The sequence below is a fragment of the Hypomesus nipponensis genome, chromosome 21 (assembly GCF_054491055.1).
Source record: "Hypomesus nipponensis isolate SF chromosome 21, ASM5449105v1, whole genome shotgun sequence".
Classification (NCBI taxonomy): Eukaryota; Metazoa; Chordata; class Actinopteri; order Osmeriformes; family Osmeridae; genus Hypomesus; species Hypomesus nipponensis.
Genome location: NC_140381.1, coordinates 7,434,514 through 7,454,807, shown reverse-complemented (window position 1 = coordinate 7,454,807; position 20,294 = coordinate 7,434,514). Strand labels below are relative to the sequence as shown.

The 20,294-nt window shown below is 49.6% G+C and overlaps 1 protein-coding gene across 3 annotated transcripts in view; it reads right to left on the bottom strand.

Annotated features, from left to right (window-relative positions):
* Window positions 1-910: 910 nt before the first annotated feature.
* rhbdl3 (rhomboid, veinlet-like 3 (Drosophila)) overlaps window positions 911-20,294 on the bottom strand; it is a 37,207-nt gene continuing 17,823 nt past the window's right edge. For 2 of the 3 annotated variants that reach the window (XM_084686060.1, XM_084686061.1), the window contains 7 exons: window positions 18,336-18,494; window positions 14,898-15,122; window positions 14,465-14,613; window positions 10,780-10,892; window positions 5,338-5,438; window positions 3,582-3,642; window positions 911-2,522 (listed from right to left, as the gene is read on the bottom strand). In XM_084686060.1, the coding sequence (XP_084542186.1) occupies window positions 2,251-2,522; window positions 3,582-3,642; window positions 5,338-5,438; window positions 10,780-10,892; window positions 14,465-14,613; window positions 14,898-15,122; window positions 18,336-18,494 (1,080 nt within the window). In that variant the 3' untranslated portion in view covers window positions 911-2,250. Of the gene's footprint in view, window positions 2,523-3,581; window positions 3,643-5,337; window positions 5,439-10,779; window positions 10,893-14,464; window positions 14,614-14,897; window positions 15,123-18,335; window positions 18,704-20,294 lie in introns of those variants that run through there. The other variant, XM_084686062.1, reaches the window with a different exon arrangement.

Here is a 20,294-nt window from a genome sequence, read left to right as displayed (position 1 = left end):
CAGCTTTTCACACTCCCCTTTTCCCAGGTAGCCTAAATGATGGCTGTGACATGTATGCCGGGAAATAGAAGATTTAATGCCTTCCGATGCATTTTTCATTTCATGCATTCGAGGCTGCTGCTCTTTATGAGTGACATAGGCCATAATAGCTACTGTGACAGGATCGCTTTGATGAGTTACAGCCGACTCGTGTCCACACGCATTTCATTGATCACCTTTTGATGTCCCGTTTGCGTTGCAACAACCCGTGACAAAAGACATACCTAAACAGTACTTTCAAGTTAATCTTGTTTTTGGGGACAAAACCTGCCTTATAGCCTACAAGACTTTACTTTCTGCAAAAGGCGGGTAAGACTGTCCTCGACCACAAAAAAGACCGGAGGAGATCATGACTTGTGAAGGAGGGTGAGTTTGTTTTGCCATCTTCACAGCTAAGGCTGGGTCCTGTTGGATTTTGTCTCCCATTTTGTTGTAAACAAAAAACTTGACTGCAATTTACTGAAGTCAGTTGTACTTGAAGTACTGTAGTGTGTGGTTGTGCAACAATGTTATTGTCTGGTCTAAATAGCCCCTCTGTAATAAAACAAAAGGGGATTGTGGATAAGAAAACAGGCATTTCAATAAGACAGACACTTGTCAAGAATAAATCACACTTTGTTTCATTATAAAACTGTTTAATGTATTCCAATATTTACATATCAAATCTACAAAATATGCACATGTTAAAATATTATCGATGACTCATCTTTTGTGTTTTTTTTTTCTTCTTCTTCCTTATAGCCCTTGTTATATACAATCCCAAATCCCCTTCAATCAACGTTTTAACAGGATACAAGATCACAACATCACAACGCAGACCGACTGAACACATTACAGCTAATACCGATAGGCCTATGTCCATGTTAGGAAAATCACCAGCTATTGCATGTTAAAATATCAATGTTGTTATCATTAAAGTCTTTTAGCTTGTTTTGTGCGAGCAGTTACCAGTGTACTGTACGTGTACGTTAAGGAACGGTGCAGAACAGTGAGTGGGGGGGGGGGGGGGGGGGGGTGAGGTCTGACTTGTTGGGATTTATGTGATACGAACACAGCATCCAATCCAGGAAAACGTCAGTGTGGTATTAATAGTTGCCGCTTCGTCTTGCTTTACTCCGGTCATTGGTCTGATGGTTGGAGTGGGTCAGGCAAACACCCTGGAAGAGGTTAAGCCTTCCATTCTTTCACCTGTGGATCCATGTCCGACCAGGGAAAATGATGGGTTGGAAAGCCATTTCAGACTACAGGAATGGATCAAGGGATATTTGAACCCCGTAGCTTAAATTCATTTCGTGGATGGAGGGCAACAGACTTGTTGAGAGCTTAACGAACCGACTACAAGTATCCATTTTGTCTCCCATATGCAAATGCAGGGACCAAATTATATTTGACCCAACCGATACAGGACAGTCAAAAAGGCAATAGAGAGAGCTTAAATAACACTTAAAACAGTCCTCCACTTGTGTTTTTTTGTCACTTCGATGCTAAAGGCTGTGAGATCATTTGGCAACATCCTGGAAAACAAAGGCTGAACTGTCTCTGTGTTGGTTATTTCAAAACCAAATGATTTCACAAAGTCGTTTAAGCATACCAGCACCGCCTACCACGGCGAACTGTGCATTCACAGACAGTACACACACCATACTCTACACACACATACACAAGGGCACACACACATTTGAGGTTACGACAGCGCTCAACACGACAATGTTTCTTTGAGCCAATGGCACGCATTAACCAGGAGCATCATGAACGAAAGGGCCAAATCTGGCTGCACAGACCCAAAGACTCGGCCAAGCGATATCAACTGATATCCTGTTCCACTTCTGCTATATAACACTGGTCATCTTCAGACTCATCCTGTTGTGGTACATTAGAAGTATATGGCACCAAACCCTGAAACCATATGATCCTTGGCTGAGGCTAGGTCTCCTAATCAGCTCCAGATTTGGAGAGTTTTCCTCGTCAATAGGCACCACTGGGTTGGGGGGGGGGGGTGAGAGGGGTGCAGGGCGAATGGCGCCACATTCGTATCAATCCAGTTAAGCAGAACCATTCGGAACGGAGGTACCTCGTCCTCCCTAGACTCACCAAGTGGCGGCCATCTTGCCACCCTTGCTCTGGAACGATGGGAGAGTGTGTGTGTGTGTGTGGGGGGGGGGGGGTGAGGTGGAGGGGGGAGTGTGCGGCTAAGAGAAGCCAGTCCGGAGCTCAAGGAGACGGGGGGAGCCGGACATCCAGCAGGCTGTAGGCGAAGACGTTCCAGAAGACGGCGCAGAGGACGAACAGGGCGTACACGCAGAAGAAGATCCAGAAGAGAGACTGCTCCTGCAGCCGCTGCTCGTAGTTCTGGAGGACCACCACGCCCAGGGTCAGGCCCACCGCCACACCCCCCAGGTGGGCCACGAAGCTGGGGTTGGGGCAGGGCGGGAAGGCCGGGGGGTAGAACCGGAGCCACACGGCCCGGCCGAACTCGACACTCACTGAGGGAAGGAGAGAAAGTGAGCGAGAGAGAGAAGAGAGAGAGAGAGAGAGAGAGAGAGAGAGAGAGAGAGAGAGAGAGAGAGAGAGAGAGAGAGAGAGAGAGAGAGAGAGAGAGAGAGAGAGAAAGAAAGGGAAAGAGGGAGAGAGAGAGAGAGAGCAGAGAGAGAGAGAGAGAGAGAGAGAGGGAGAGAGAGAGAGAGAGAGAGAGAGAGAGAGAGAGAGAGAGAGAGAGAGAGAGAGAGAGAGAGAGAGAGAGAGAGAGAGAGAGAGAGAGAGAGAGAGAGAGAGAGAGAGAGAGAGAGAGAGAAAGAAAGAAAGGGAAAGAGAGAGAGAGAGAGAGAGCAGAGAGAGAGAGAGAGAGAGAGAGAGAGAGAGAGAGAGAGAGAGAAAGAAAGAAAGAAAGGGAAAGAGGGAGAGAGAGAGAGAGAGAGAGAGCAGAGAGAGAGAGAGAGAGAGAGAGAGAGAGAAAGAAAGAAAGAAAGGGAAAGAGGGAGAGAGAGAGAGAGAGAGAGAGAGAGCAGAGAGAGAGAGAGAGAGAGAGAGAGAGAGAGAGAGAGAAAGAGAGAGAGAAAGAAAGAAAGGGAAAGAGGGAGAGAGAGAGAGAGAGAGAGAGCAGAGAGAGAGAGAGAGAGAGAGAGAGAGAGAGAGAAAGAAAGAAAGAAAGGAAGAAAGAAGAGGATAGCTGCCCACGACAACGTTTTGTCTATTTGTACATTCAAAGGTTGGCGAGGCAGTCCATCGCAAATGTCAGGACTATTTTCCTGAAAGAGGACATCCTTATCATCTCCAGAAATACCATTAGCACCGCTGATAAAATCCTAGAAGAGCCTATTTCTTTGGCATCTATTCATTACCAACCCACAAGGCCAGACCACTTCACAATCTAGGTCAAGATCAGCCCGTTTTATGTACAAGGTTGATGTACTGATGGTCCCACTGGCTACTTTCTTTTTCCCCCCGTAATGATCCACATAAACCAGAAAGTAGGGAGGTTCCCCAGTGCAGAGGAGAACTGACTGGAGGGGTTTACACTTTGAAAAACCCCAGGCAGGACTTACTGCACACCAGAGCCATGGCCATCCTGAACAGCTTAAACTGGCACTTCATCCCCGACCAGTTCTGAGGAGAGAAGGAGGGAGAGAGACCGAGCGAGAGACAGAGAGGAAAAAAGAGAGAGGGGGTGAGACAGAGCAAGACAGAGATAGACAGAGAGAGACAGAGAGAGAGAGAGAGAGAAATAAGTGAAGATATATGGGGGGGAGGGGGGAGAGAGGGAAGAGAGAGGGAAGAGAGAGAGACATCAGAGATGAGGAGGTTCACACTGACAGAGGAGCGCCCGGCTCCACTGTGGAAGAGAGATACGAGATGAGCCGAGGAAGAGAAAGGAAAATGGACTAGACGAGAGGGACGGCGGAAAAACTTGAGGATTGGACACCCAGATATGTTCCTCATCTTCCCCCGTCTCCTCGTGGCCTCACCCAGCACAGCCCGGCGGCACCAATATCTGAAATGATGCTCTTTGAGGAGGTCAGGGGTGAAGTGTATCCTGACCCCTGTGTGTTGAAGATCAGTGGTTCTCAACCCTGTTCTCAGGGACCCCCTGTCCTGCATGTTTTATAAATAAAAGGGGCGTTATCTAGCTCTGTAGAGGCCTGGTAACGAACGAATGCATTTGAATCAGGTGTGTTGAAGCAGGGAAACATCTAAAACAAGCAGGACAGGGGGTCCCTGAGGACAGGGTTGAGAACCACTGTTGCAGATGAACCATAAGTGTAAATATTTGACGAGGGGGGTATATCCACTTATACAGACAGAATCCCCCCCCTCCTTAGGGGCCTTTGCCCACTAAGGTCACGACCCTGGGAGTTTTTTTCTTGTGGAGGCGAGACCTCAGCTACAGTCAAGGGGGAGCAGGGAGGATAACAGGGATGCGAGGATGCAACGATGCTGAAATCAGATTCGAGGCCGATGATGAGATTCAGAGCGGGACACGCCGAATGTGCTGAACACTCGTCATCAGTATGCAGCACGCACACACACACCCTTCAGATATGCCCACACAGGAGCAGTCCTGTCGGCTTACAGGGGGGAACGTGTACCATATAGGCCAAGGCGTTAACGCAGCAGCCCGGGTTCGATTCCAGCCCAGGCCGTTTACATCACGCTCTCTGTCTCTCTGTCTCTATGTCTCTCTCTCTCTCTCTCTCCCTCTCTCCCTCTCTCCCTCTCTCCCTCTCTCCCTCTCTCCCTCCCTCCCTTCGGACTCTCTCTTTAATCCTCTGGCAGTTCCATCTTCCTCTGCACCTCCATATCCCCTCGTTCCTCTTCTTCTCTCCTCTCTAGTGGCACCACGTTTGGGAAGTGTTGACCCTCCTCATTGTCAGAGCTGTACCTCCCCCCCCTTTTCTATCATGCTGAAACGCAAGTACACAAACAGCCTCCGTCTGTGTGCAGAGTAACTGACAGGAGGTATGTGTGGAATGTGTAGACCCCATAGCACCTGCTGGGCAGAAGGCAGTGCTTTGATGCAGCCCTGCTCCTCCATGAGACAGGAGCACTGACTGATGTGATATTCATCTCCAGACAAGAGGCTTCTGCACGCACACACACACACACCTAGCACACACGCAATATACGCACAAGAAGAGAAACACACACACAGGCAGACAAACAAACATGCACACACACTCACAGAAACACAAGACACACACACACACACGCAATTTACGCACATGAAGAGAAACACACACAGGCAGAAAAACAAACATGCACACGGAAACACAAGACACACACGCGCCCACACATAACTCCTACCATGACGACGTTAGCCAGGTGTGCAGAGACCAGGGCGTAGACCCCTCCAGATGACCCCACCACCGGAGCGGTCATGTCCGTGACAGACACTGCCAGGGAGCCTGCAGGAGGGTCACACAGGGCGGAGGGCAAAGGTCAACATCAGCATTGAGCCGGCAACAGCCACGTTCGATGAATCAATGGAGCAATTCATGGCCAGCGGCCGGGGCACCATCAGTAGGGGTGCTTCAAATTCAATGGAAAGCGATTCATTCATACAGCAATGCGCCTTGTACAGTTACAGCCGTTGTTATGTTCAATAAGCACAAAGATGGCGCTATTCAGTGTGTGGGTGTGTGTGTTTGTGTGTGTGTGTGTTTGTGTGTGTGTGTGTGTGTATCTTTTGAGCAGCCAATACAAAAGCGACAACAAAAGTTACAGTGGCGCACCAGTTTAAAGGAAGACCTCTAATGGGTTGTTTATTGTATATTTCATTTTCATTTTCTCCCACTTTGTATTGCTAGTTTATGTACCCCTTAGTATAGTTAGACCACATATTTAAACGTAAGATTCCTATATGTTTATTGTATGCACCTTCCTGCCAGAGCAAATTCCTTGTCTGTGCAAACTTTCAAGGCGAATAAATCCCTTTCTAATTCTGCATGAGACGGACTTCTGATTCTGCCCTGTCGGTCCGGCCCGTGATTAGATGTCACTGAAATGAACTGGCACCAACTCTGTTTGACAGACAGTGTCACCAGATCCCTCCCGGGTGTACAAAAAGGCTCAATCAGCCCCCCGTGAAAGAGGGGAATACGGGTGCCCAGACAGAACCAATACGCAGCTGGGATTGGCAGGTAATGAGCACGAAATGTGAGGAAGACAGGGACTCTGAGAGAGAAAGAGAGCGGGAGATAGAATGAAAGACAAGAGTGTGGCGGAGATTGAGAGAGAGAGAGAGAGGGAGAGAGAGAGAGAGAGAGAGAGAGAGAAAGAGAGAGAGAGAGAGAGAGGGAGAGAGAGAGAAAGTATTGAATTACCCGCATAGAATCTTCCCAGTGTTCTTAGGGAGTGCAAACAGACAAATTCCTCGCACACTCTCCCACAGATGGACAGACACACACACACACACCCCCTGGGTGGGGGGTGCATCCCCAGTATATCCTCCCGACTCCTTAGCTCAGCGCCTGAATGAGGTGAATTATTGATGCCAACTACATAGGACACACCTGCCTACGCAGCAAAGGAACCATGAGGTGGTCAGTGACTTCTCTCTTTCACACACACACACACAAAGTGTTGAAGAAGTCTCTTTAGTACAAAGACAGACCTCTTCAGCATGCGTAGACACACATACATGTGTGCTGGGTGTTAGGAAGTAAATAAGTACTGGGCTGGTGTGGTAATCTAGCAGGCCTGTGGCTGACAGCGAGAGGCCTGCATGAGTTGTACGATGTTCAATCACTCCCTGTTGTGATGATTGGATAAGGCATCTTAATCAGGGGCGGGGCTATTTATAGCTTGGGAGACAGCTTGGGGTGATTCTACACACTGCATGAATAAGCACACACCCAGAGACACACACACACACACAGACGTACACAGAAACAGACAGTCACACAACTGCAGACACACACATGCACATAGAGGAAGAAACACACACAGACACAGAGAAACAGACACGCACACACAAAGAGCCAGAGACAGATACACAAACACACATGCCGAGTCAGTTAGCGCACAAAGGCCTTTGATTTAGTTATTCCCGAGGTGCTTCCATATTTCCAATGGCCTCTTTCTGTCAGTAAATTGAGCGAGATGAAGGAGATGGACCGACCCTGCTCTGTTCTAGAGACTTCTCTAGACTGAGAGACCAGACCAGGAGAGCACACGGAGGACCTCAAACTCAAGGACTTTCCAATTACTTTCCGAACCCGAACCCATCATTTTCGAAATGACTCGACAGCACAACCCTTTGTGAGGGACATTGTCTTTCGCACAATGTACTTTTGATCACTCTTTGAACACGGCGGGATCTCATACGTAGCACCGCTCCTCTATCTGGAAGTCGGTGAATTCTAAATGAAAAAGGGAAGACTAACAATAGTGCTCGACAAAAGAGAAAAACGCAAATGGAATCTCTTCAGGTTAGTATTCAGTAACGTTTTCAAGCACCTTCAAAGTACCACTCACATAAACGATTAAGGCCTTCATGCTTTTCTCTTCTTACAATATATCAACTGTCAAAAAACAGGCCTTGCACTGTGTGTAGACTTGTGTGCAAAGTGTCCCGGAAACTCGAGTGTCCAAGACTATTCTCGTGTGTCATTGAAATGTGTGTCGGGTGAAATTGGGTGTGTGGCCTGAGAGCCAGTGTATGTGTGTGTGTCTAATTAGTGCTATCGGTCACTGCCCAACAATCTAAGCTGATGATTACACACTACCCAGGAAACGCACGTGAACACACCCTATTTCCTGTGTCTAAGGTGCTCATGTATAAATAGACCATATCTTAGTTACCCCTGCAATTCTCCCTGTTAATATGATTGTTTCAGCCCCCCCCCACCAGCTAACACACACACCCTCAATACTCTGAATAAATCCTCAATTTTCCAGTCCCATCTCAACCCTCCCCGGGGGTCTGTTTTTGGGTTCTAAACCGACAGCTCGTTTGTCTTGCTTGTTGCGTGTTCTTTCGAACTAGGCCACAGAGGGGAGCCTGGACATGGGAGTGAGGCTGAGGCAGTCAAAGGTGAGGCTTTTCTCAAGCTGTGTGTGTGTGTGTGTGTGTGTGTGCGCGATTCTATGTCCACGTCATGCATTTGCGGATGTACATCATTGTACCGGCCCTTTGAGCAAGATTGAGTATGAGTGCGTTGGATCATTAGCGTGTCTGAGAGTGGTTAGGGTTCGACCCCTCCCCGGATCACCTGGGTCCCTCGTGACCCTTGACCTGGACCCTCCGCCCAACCACGGCCTCGCCAGTCAAAAGGAACGCAAACATCCCAGCAGGTACACCATAGCTACCGACAACCATCTAGGAGGTTACAGACACACAGAGCAAAAATAGGTTACACACACACACACAAACAGACAGACTAACACAGTTAACCCCTCCCCTGCAGTGGGTCGATATCTAATTAACACAGCAGTCCCCTGGAGACTCCCTCCTCAGTCTGATAGCTGATGTATACATGTGTGTGTGTGTGGCCCTTTTCTTGGGGGTGTCAAGCTGCAGGCCACCACAGCTGCGGCTACCAGGCTTGATTTATACACACTTGTGAATGTGCACACACACAGACAGACGGACAGACAGACAGACAGACAGACAGACAGACAGACAGACAGACACACACACAGACAGACAGACAGACAGACAGACAGACAGGCAGACAGTCAGAAAGACAGACAGAAAGACACACACACAGACAGTCAGACACACACACACAGACAGACAGATACACAGACACAGAGCCACAGGGCATCATTTCCCTGCCCAAACTTTAATCTCCCGACCCCCCTACACACACCGTTCCTGGAATATTTCCTCTCCAAATCCCCTCTAATCTGGAACAGAGTTCCGGAGGGGACTGTAAATCTCTGCCATGTTTGTTTGGCTGGAGAGGTAAAGTGGGATTAGGCCATGATATCTTACATACATGTCCTGTTTACAGCCCAGGGTCACATGATTATCAACTGAGCCGCGCTGAGCCGAATCAGGCTGGGCCAGGTCGATCCGGGCCAGGGACGCAGCCCCCCCCCCCCCCTCCTCAGGCTGCACACTGGAATGATATTAGCAGCTAATGTCACTATTGAGTGGGTGGTGACATTTCTCTTCTTCAGCTGCTCCCTCTCTCTCTCCCCCTCGCCCCCCCTCTCTCCCTCTCTCCCTCCCTCCCTTCGGACTCTCTCTTTAATCCTCTGGCAGTTCCATCTTCCTCTGCACCTCCATATCCCCTCGTTCCTCTTCTTCTCTCCTCTCTTGTGGCACCACGTTTGGGAAGTGTTGACCCTCCTCATTGTGAGAGCTGTACCCCCCCCCCCCCCCTTCCCCTCCCCCCACCCATCTGAACACAGGACCATCTGTCCCAGACGTGAGTGTTCCCTCAATGACTGGTGCCCCCACACAGTGGGGGTGTAGTCTGATGGATATGAACACACACACACACACAACACACACACACACACACACAACGAAGGAGACATGCACAGACCCAGTTCACAGATTCACCCCACCCCCTCACTCACACACACACACACACACACACACATGCAGATTGAGTGTTGTCGCGTGGGCACTCTTATGGAGATGAAAGGCTGTTACTCCCACATTCTGTGTGTGTGTGTGTGTGTGTGTGTGTGTGAGTGAGGGGGTGGGGTGAATCTGTGAACTGGGTCTGGGCATGTCTCCTTCGGTGTGTGTGTGTGTTTGTATGTGCTGCATGAGTGTATGCAAAAGGGACGGTAACATCCTCCGATTCTCAACGGTGCACCGACATTAAAGTTCAAAATGCAAATGACCGTTCAAAAAAGTGTATGTTATACTTATTATTGGAGGTATACCTGGAGGTATTCATATTTAGAAATATGAATAATAATTTGTGACCAATAGTTTGATAGTCTGAAGACTGATCCTCTCTAAACTGTTTCTCAAGTGCATTCTCTCATCGCCACAGCTGTTTGTAGCCAGTTCTCGTCAAGTGTCTTGGGCAAGTTGGAGGCGCGTTTGGGCCAGTCACAGATTATCATGGAGATGAAAGAGACACACATTCCACTGAACACCTGAGAATCACATTGATGCTACGTTCGAATTTTCAAGAGAACTGGACAATTTGGCAAAACGCAAGAAATTAGCAAAATATGCTGTGCCGCAATAAAAATGCACACGAGAAAACAAATATGTGAGGAACAATGTGCACTTTTTAATGATTTGGATGTCTTCTTCAGAAAAAAAGGCAAATGATTACAAATCTAACTATCATTCTGTACTATATTGAATTGCATGGCATCATATTATGCAGCATCACATTGCATTGCGCCAAATCACATTGTGTTGAATCAAATTGTGTCAAATCAAATTGTGTCGAATCACACCACATCAGATTAGCAGTTACTTCATTTGTATCTTTAATTTATCGGATAGTTGGAAACACATGGAGATATAGCATCAGGCCTCAGAGAAGCAGATGCACATCCTAAGAGTATATGCCTGTGTCTGTCTGTGTGGGTGTGTGCATATGACTGTGTGCATGTGTGTGTGTCTATGCCTGTGTCTGTGTGTGTGTGTGTGTGTCTATGACTGTGAGTATGTGTGTGTGTGTCTATGCCTGTGTCTGTGTGTGTCTATGTCTGTGTGTGTGTGTGTGCATGTATATGTCTTAGTGTGTCTATGTCTGTGTGTGTGTGTGAGTGTTTGTGTCTGTGCGTGTGTGTGTGTCTTGTCCTAAGGAGGCCGTCCTGTACCTGCCAGAACCCCACACACGTAGACCAGTCCGATCCTCAGGGCTCCGTGGACCATCTCCAGAGGCACGCCCACCAGCAGCTGCATGGCCATGTTCAGACCCAGGTGTTCTATCCTGCCACACACACACACACACACACACACAGACACAACATCAAATATTGTACAATGCATACATTATACAGTTCATCCGTCAGATAATTCATTTTCTACCGATGTGTTTGCAAACCCAGCACTTGGCAATATCCTGAGGACTGATATTGTCATGTACAGCCATGAAATCAGTCTGCTTTGAAAGGTTGTTCATATGTTCGTATTGATGTTTGGAGGTACTGTATACTCTACATAAGCACAAAATCCTCAGTGAGACAATCATTCTGGACCTGGCTTTATCCTCTCTCACACACACACACACACACACAGATGATGGGATTTGTATTATACTGTATATCACCTGTCCTCCCACACGGACACAAACGCACAGACACACACAGTCTCCCTCCGCCAACACATTATCCCACACACACACACACACACAGGATAGAGAGAGGTGGCTGCTGGGAGTTCACCCAAATCCCACAGCTCGCGTTCCAGGGAGAGGTCTCTTTCACACACGCACGCACACACACACACACACACACACGCTGTCTACGCAAGACCCTGTGAACACACATACACACCATCGATACATCTAAGCCTGGGACTCACAGATTCCCACACAAGCGTGCTGTACACACACACACACGCCCTTTATGCCCACACACGGTCAGCATTGTCACATTTGGGTGCCACAGCAGAATCTGAAAAATAGGAGTTAGCATATTCTCCTGCCAGTCCCTACCCCAGTCTCTCTTTCTCTCTCTCTCTCTTTCTTTCTCACATCCTTTCTCTTTCTCTCTCTCTCCACACTGAGAGCTTTAAGCTGACTATTTACAACATGAAGCGTGTAAAGGATGCCTGATCTAGACCAGAACCACCAAGGCCAGATCTGTCTCTCTCTGTCTCTCTCTGTCTCTCTCTGTCTCTCTCTGTCTCTCTCTGTCTCTCTCTCTCTGTCTCACACACACACACACACAATGAATGAACAAACACACACCAAAAACACACAAACACACTGAAACACACAGAACAAATCAAGCCTACCCATGTCGCTAGGCAGAGAATCCCCATATGGACGCGGATAACAATAGGGGATATTGATTGGCTGAAAAAGGCCTGTCTAAACACACAAGGCCGCTACACTCCAGATAACAAGAGCCATCTATTTCCCTCTCTGCTAACGAGGACATGAGGGATACTCTGTACAGTACAGGCGGCTGCTCTCCTAAGAGACCAGACATGCTACTGTCTGAACACAATAGCTAAGAGAGAGATACAAGACTCACTGCCTGTACACACAAACAACAACAAATGGATTTAATGGTGTTTTCCCACAGCGTCCTGTTTGGTTTCTGCGCGTTATAAGACTTCTTGAGCATATAGTCTTGCTATTTCTATCATGAAGTATTTTGAAAATACTTTCGTAAAGTGCCAATTTCTCATGATTTTCTAGAATTTGGCTTTAAACATCTGTTTGGCTTTAAATACTGACCATTTGAAATGGTCTGACTGTGTGTGTGTGTGCATGCACAAGTGTGCAAACATGTGTTCATGTGGTCGTCTGTGTGCGTGTGTTTAAGGGGTCGCTGGACACCAAGGTCTGTGTTTGTGGACCAACATTTGCATTCTGTGGGTGTCGTGGATAGGAAGGATCAGTGATGCTGAGCTTCTGAGGGGATTACATAGTGTAGTGTGTGAGTGTGTGTGTGTGTGTATGTGTGTGTGTGTGTGTGTGTGTGTGTAAGAGAGTGTGTGTATTGTGAGTGAGTGTGTGTGTGTGAGTATGTGTGTGTGAGAGTGTGTGTATTGTGAGTGAGTGTGTGTGAGTTAGTATGTGTGTGTGTGTGTATGAGAGTGTGTGAGAGTGTGTGTATTGTGAGTGAGAGTGTGTGCACACTCAAGTCAGTCTGATAAGTCCATGCTAGTCAGACAGATAGACAGACAGAGAGAGTGAGAGAGAGAGGCAGACGACGTATAAGCCTGTAAGTGGTCCAGCATCGTGACTAAGGATGTAGAGAGAGAGGGAGGGGAAGACAGAGAGTGAGGAATGGGGAGCGGGGATGGAGGGACAAAAGAGAGAGCATCAGAGATGTAGGAGAGCCAGTAAGAGAGACAGAGTGAGATAAATACACAGAAAGAGACAAAGAAGAGAAAGAGAGGAAGACAGAAAGAGACAGAAAGCAGGGGGTGAAGAGAGAGGGAGGGAGGGAGGGAGGGAGGGAGGGAGGGAGGGAGGGAGGGAGGGAGGGAGGGAGGGAGGGAGGGAGGGAGGGAGGGAGGGAGGGAGGGAGGGAGGGAGGGAGGGAGGGAGGGAGGGAGGGAGGGAGGGAGGGAGGGAGGGAGGGAGAGAGAGAGAGAGAGAGAGAGAGAGAGAAGGAGGGAGAGAGAAAGAGAGAGAGAGAAGGAGGGAGAGAGAGAGAGAGAGAGAGAGAGAGAAAGAGAGAGGAAGAGATGGAGAGAGAGGAAGAGGAGTCATCTGATGAGCCAGCGACTCAGTGCCAGCTCACGGCGGCTGCAGCCAAACACTGATTCAATATTGAGACATCATACTGGAGAGGCTGGAGGGCCGCAGGGGAGCGCGTCTCAAGCGCTCCCTCCATGTAGCATCCCCGAGCTTCAGAGGCTGTCGTGTGCAGGCTGGGGTTTGGGCTGGTTCAATAGCAGGCTTCGGGTTATCATAGCCCCTCTTCATCCTTTTGCATGTGTTTGCATTGATAACGGTATGTGTGTGTGTCAAATACTTTGTAGTCTGTCTGCCTGGCTAATGTATATGTATGTGCATGAGTGTGTGTGCGTGTGTGAGTACGTGTTTTGCTTACACAACCGGCATGCATGTGCACTCCCATCTGTTCTAAGTCCCCTCGGGCTCGTGATGAATGACAATTCGTTTGCCGGTGATCAATGCACATTACACATCCATCTAACCCCCCCCCCCCCCCCCACACACACACACACACACACACACACACACACACACACACACACACACACACATCCCGAGGCCAGTTTATCTTTCAGCAGCACATTGTCCATCCATCCATCCATCCATCCATCCATTCCTCTGTCGCTCACACACAGTCACTCACGACACGACCACCTGGCCCAGTCTAATTGAATTAGCATTTTATGAAGGTGTTTTACAGCCAGAGTCTCCATTTACTCAGCAATGTGATAAAACACTGACCTGGGCCATAGTGATAATGAATAGGTTGAGGTTTACTCTAGGAGAGGCTGGATGTAATGACCTTCTGATTCAATTACTGCTGATCTAGTTCTATGGCTCTCGTCTTCCAAATGGGAACCTTTTCTACATGCCTTTGGGAGCAGAGTCCTTTAAAGGATAAATACTGCGGTGCTGGTCATCCTTCCTGTTTCTCGTAGGCCCCACGGGTTCGAATCTCATCCGTCCGCGTTGGGCATTGGGCTCAAATCCCATGTCCTCAAAATAATCATGAATACATATCCTTACAATTCCCTCTCTTCCCTTACTGGTGAATCCCCCCCCCCTCCCCCGTTTTACTTTCCCTTCACCCAAAAGGGATTCGAACCCACGACCAACCCCAGCACCACGGCCATCAAGACACTCACCCTGCATGCATGAAGGCGTAGCTGAGGTAGCGCCAGGCCTGGGCTCTCAGCTGGGGGTGGTAGGGCAGAGGGCTCCGCAGGAAGGACGGGCTGGACACCTGGAGCACCCAGCGGTCCAGCTGCAGGCCATAGTACATGAACACCGCCACCTAGGGGATGGGAGGGGAAGGTCACATTTTATGGAGCGTTTATTGTAGAGTCCAGGGTGCGTACAAGCGGATTCACAGGGCATCTTCTTGTATGATCTTATGTCAAATGAAATGAGAGTTCCTGCAAAGGGAATGCTACTTTGCTAATTGCCGTCCCACCATGGATATCACAGAAATGACAAGAGACCTTGACATGAGGAGTTTGACAAACATTCACCCCCCCTCCCCCACCCAAACTTCACCATCTCTCACCCAACCCCCCGACCCCGACCCCCACCCCATACCTCAGCGATGGTGATGGCCAGGATGATCCAGGGAGGGGGGCAGTAGGTGTAGCTGTCAAAGTACCACTTGCGGTCGATCTCCCGGGGCAGGGTCTCGTAGGCCACGTGGCGCACCAGCCTCTGGGACAGGCCCAGCCCCACCTCCTCCCTCAGCCCCGCCCCCTTCAGGTGACGCCCCCCCTGCAGGATGGCCCGACGGAAACTGTTGGAGCGCTTGTTGCTCATCTGGAGGGAGGGATGGATGGATGGACAGGGTTGGGCGGAGAGAAACAGAGAGAGAGGATGGAGAGGGTGGGCGAAGAGGACGAGAGAGAGGGTGAGAGGGAAAGAGAGAGAGAGAGAGAGAGGCTAGCATTAGTACAAAAGCGATAGGATTCTATATCACAGGTTGATGTGTGTCACTGACACGCTTGTTTATGTGATGCAGCTGTTGTCACTCTCTTTTCTTGAATATAGGAGCATATTGGCTCCGCTCTACCCAAGAAATATATTTGGTAAAGAACGTTTTAACGTTTAATCTGCGACGTTTATATACAGTCTATTTCTATTTACAAAATAACTACAACTTACAAGAAACACACACACATATGCCGGCCAGCCCGCACCCACACACACACACACACACACAACTCCTCATTCTTAATGTGACAGCGACCACGCTGCAAGACCCTCCCACCTTGCCCTGGCAACAGAATGCCTCCGTCATCACCTAGCAACCGCTGAGCCCTTCTCCTCGTCCCAAACACTGCTGGCAGCTGCTGTCTAAACACAGAGTCCTCCTGCTCTCTCACACACACGCGCACACACACACACACACACAGTTCTGAGACAGTCACTCACTCACACACCCTCTTGTCTCAGACACGCACACAAATACACGCACACACCTCACACAAAGGAATGCCTTCTTCCCCCATGCTAGCCCCCAAGCCGAGCAAAATTCACAGAGCTCCTTAAGAACATGGACCGGGGATGATGTCACCACCGTTGGACCAGGATACCGCAGAAACACTACAATACCCTGGAATCTCCCCTTGACTTTCAGACACAAAGATTGCAAAAGGATGACATAGTCAGAGAGGGGAAAAAACACCCTACTAAATATCCATGGAACTATCGAAGACAGAGGAAAACGAAGCGACGGAGAATGATCCGCTCGACTGAGCAAACTAACAACCTTTGAGAATCACATTACGCCTGTCAGGAGTACAATACAGCAGAAGAGAGACTCCACGTTCGGAGGGGAGAGCGGGAGCTGTTTGGAGGCGGACCAGATGCTGGTCTCTCCTGGAGGAGACGTCTACGTCTGGGTCCAGCCTGTCTGAGTCTCTTCATTTCTTCTCTCCTCGAGTCGTTCGGCCCAGCGCAGTACCCCCTCCCTCCCTCCCTCCACCTCCCCCCATCTCCGGCCTTCCCGCTCCATAACTCCGTCTTAATGTGCTGCTGTCTGCTGCCAAACGCGACTGTTTTATCTCTGCTATTTAGAGATGATGAGACGGCTGATTGAATATATTTATGTCTGGAGGAGGTGAAGGGTCGATGAGTAACAGATTGTTTGTAATGAATACGGATGGATTGACCTTTACAAACTGGAGGGAGGGAGGCTCACAGTACACCCTCCACCGGCAGCAACAATTGTAAACAGCGTTTTTCTAATCGATGTTGTGCCCCACAAACTGAAAGGCTTTAATCTTGCCAAAACATCAGTTGCCGCTTGCGAGTTTTCGGATCAGACTGATTGAGCCTGATATATTGACATAGCTAGGGACTGAAGTTCACAACTCCGGCAAGCTGATATTTCTGATAACTCTTCTTCTGAGATAAACTTCACACAACCCCAATTACTGAGGCTGGGGAGACAGTTATGAGTGAGAGACTGTAGTTTCCATGGGCCCTCCCGACTCAGAGCCAAGCAGAGCAAGATCAAACAGTGGCACACACACAGTCTGTACTTCTTTAAACAAACACACACACATAACAACATCATATACAGTCTGTATCTCTCAAACACACACACACACACCGTAATACATAAACATACACACACACACAGAAGCCTATCAACACACACACACACACACACACACACACACACACACACACACACATTCCACTACAGACATCCCCCTCCGGGCTTCTCCACCCAGGCCCATAAAGACACAGTCTGATTCCTCTGGCAAAGCACAATTCTTCTTCTATTATCCTCTGTTCAATGAAGAAAAGAGAGAGAGAGAAAGAGAGAAAGGGAATGACGTTCTATCTATTCACCCACCGCAGAGAACAGAGGCGAGGAGAGGGGTGGAGAGATTGGCATTCAGCCAGCAGGGACAGAGTAGCGAGGACAATCTCTTTGGCTGGAAGATAAAACCAGAGGAAGGACAGAGAAAGACACAGAGAGAGAGAGAGAGAGAGAGAGGGAGCGAGCGAGCGAGAGTGAGAGGTGGGAGAGAGAGCAGAGGGGGGGTAGGAAGGAAAGAAAAAAGAGACAGGGGGAAAGAGTGAGATAGAGAGAGAGAGAGAAACAAAGAGAGAGAAAAAAGATGGAGACAGAGAGAGAGAGAGAGAGAGAGAGAGAGAGAGAGAGAGAGAGAGAGAGAGAGAGAGAGAGAGAGAGAGAGAGAGAGAGAGAGAGAGAGAGAGAGAGAGAGAGAGAGAGAGAGAGAGAGAGAGAGAGAGAGAGAGAGAGAGAGAGAGAGACAGAACCCTGGCTATTATTAACAATCTCACTGTCAGCTGCGGTGCGAAGTAAAGACAGAACGAGGCAAGAAGGCAGACTGGCTCTGTTCGTTTCACTCCTTCTCTCCTCCTCCTCCTCCTCCTCCTCTCTCCATCCGTCAGATTTCCTCCTCCCTGCTTAACTTCTGTTGTAACTGACAGTGAATGAGAGCCACAGGGGGTAAGGGTGGGTGGGTCCTACCAGGAACAATAGCCCTATGCTAAATACACACACACAGTAAACACATGCCCCTCATTCCTCGCTGTCCCACTTCCAGTTCCACGCCCTAACCTCTGACCTCTCATGTGACAGGGATCAGCCAATGGCAAACAAGCTCTTTTACCAGCTTCTGACTGCCCACAGGCAGGTTCTCAGCCCACTGTGCCAGACAATGGCTCACTCTGAAGGAAAGAGGGATAGGAGAGATAAGACAGACAGGGAGAGGAAGGAAACGAGAACATGAGAGTGAGACTCTCTTCTCACCGTTTTCCCATCAACGTAGCTTGATCTTCGTTTGTTTGTTTGTTTTTTTACTCCAACTCTCTAGACCATCTTATCACCTGGTACACTCACTCCTAAGTTGCAACTCGCAAGTCTATATGCCCACAAGTCTAAATATATATCAGCCAATCACTGAGCATTATCCATAACCGCGACGAATCACAGTACAAGGATTACATCACTTCCACCCCAACAGAGAGGAAATGACCCGAGTGACCTACCAGGTTGACAAAGTCCTGGTAGCAGATCTTCCCGTCGGCGTTGCCGTCGGCGAGGGCCAATAGGACCTCCAGCTTGTGGGGGTCGAGCTCTGAGCCGTGGGCATCCAGCAGGTCCTTGAAGCGCTCCGTACTGATGAAGCCTGAGCTCTCTGGGTCGTACTGTAACACACACACACACACATTGCTCATCGTTTAAGATTCAGCATGTGATTATAACTGTGGGTAAACCCAAAACTGATATCATTCTCGACATACAGTAGCGGTTTGAAACCCCAAAGATATTTTGATGTTACTGAGGGTAGGATATCTCTCTCCCACACACACACACGCACGCACACCAGACAGAGAAGAGCTTCTATTGTGGCTCCTTGTGACTGCGTCCTGAAGCCTTGCATTCCTGCCTTGGGGTCCCACCCCTGACCTTGGTCCCACCCACACCTCCTACAAAGTGCATCCTAGTTCATGCCCTCCCTCCCTCCCTCCCCTCCCCTCCCCTCCCCTCCCCTCCCCTCCCCTCCCCTCCCCTCCCCTCCCCTCCCCTCCCCTCCCCTCCCCTCCCCTCCCCTCCCCTCCCCTCCCCTCCCCTCCCCTCCCCTCCCCTCCCCTCCCCTCCCCTCCCCTCCCTGACATCAAGTCAGTCACATCCAGCCAGATCAACCCCACAACCCACACCCCAAATTCCTCCCACTCACTCTTTCTCTTTCTCTCTCTCTGAAAACACAGAAGGCTGCCCACCAACCAAGACAGACATCGATTTCATTCCACAGCCGGCGTCGACGGCTACTCGACTTCAGAATCGAAAAGCTTGGAAAAAAGGATTCAAGAGTGTCCATGGCATTCTTTCAGGGGAATGTCAGCCACGAGCTGCAGGGAGGACGCGCGGAGGAACCGTCTCAGCCGTCCTCGCTACGAGAGGCAGGAAGCCCTCTTGAACTCCCAACCCAACCGTCCCGCCAAGAATTTCAAAAAGGCCCACATCTGGGTCTTTGAGTTTGAAGTGTGGGCGTGGGTCTGTGCGTGTGTGTGGGGGTCTGCGTGTGGGCATGTGCAGTTGTGTGTGTGGGTCTGTGTGTGCGTGTGTGTGTGGGTCTGTGCGCGCGTGTTCAACTGACTGTGAAGGGGCCGTCCCCGGGCGTTCTCCATCCAGTCTCCTCTCTCTGTTGGCTGTGGGTGTCAGGTTGTTTGTGAACAGAGGCTGAAGACAGCTGCCGCGCGCCTCTGAGAGGTGACATTCAGACTCACTATGGTGCACACACACACACACACACACAACACACACACGCAAGCACACATACATGTACACACACACACACACACCCTCAGAGTCTTTGTGAGTGGTTGTTTGCCTTCTCCATATGCCACAGCGGGCTGGCAAATGGCTGCCGGCCGGCTGAGACAGAGAGAGTTTAGAGGAGAGACGCGTTGTGCTACTCAGAACCCAAATGTCACGGCGAGAGATAATGAGACGTGGAGGACGGCAACACGGCCACGCTTCCCGTTTCAGGAAGTCTGCGGTTAGGACCGCTGCATTGGGTAGAGCTGAGACCACGAGAATGCCTGGAGGTAAGATTTTCATGACCCCAATGACGTGCCTTATCACATGATAGCATATTATACGTACGCACACACACATCAAAACTGAAAGGGAACTAACCTTCTCCTGGAGGACCCGAGCCAGTTTCTGCCGGGGACACTTTGTCATGGTGAGCGACACACCAACTGATCCAACCTTGGTGCTCTGTGTGTGTCCTTCTGTGAGTGTGTGTGTGTGAGTGTGTTTGTCTGTGTCTCTCTCTCTCTCCGTGCTTATCTATCTGCATCAGGCAGAGGAGGTGTTATTGACGACCCAGAATGGGGGATTACAGCCCCCCTCCCCTCCCCGCCACCAACCAAACACAAACACAAACACACACCAGTCCCGCCCCCCAAACCCCCCAGAAATGAACCCCCCCAGACCCC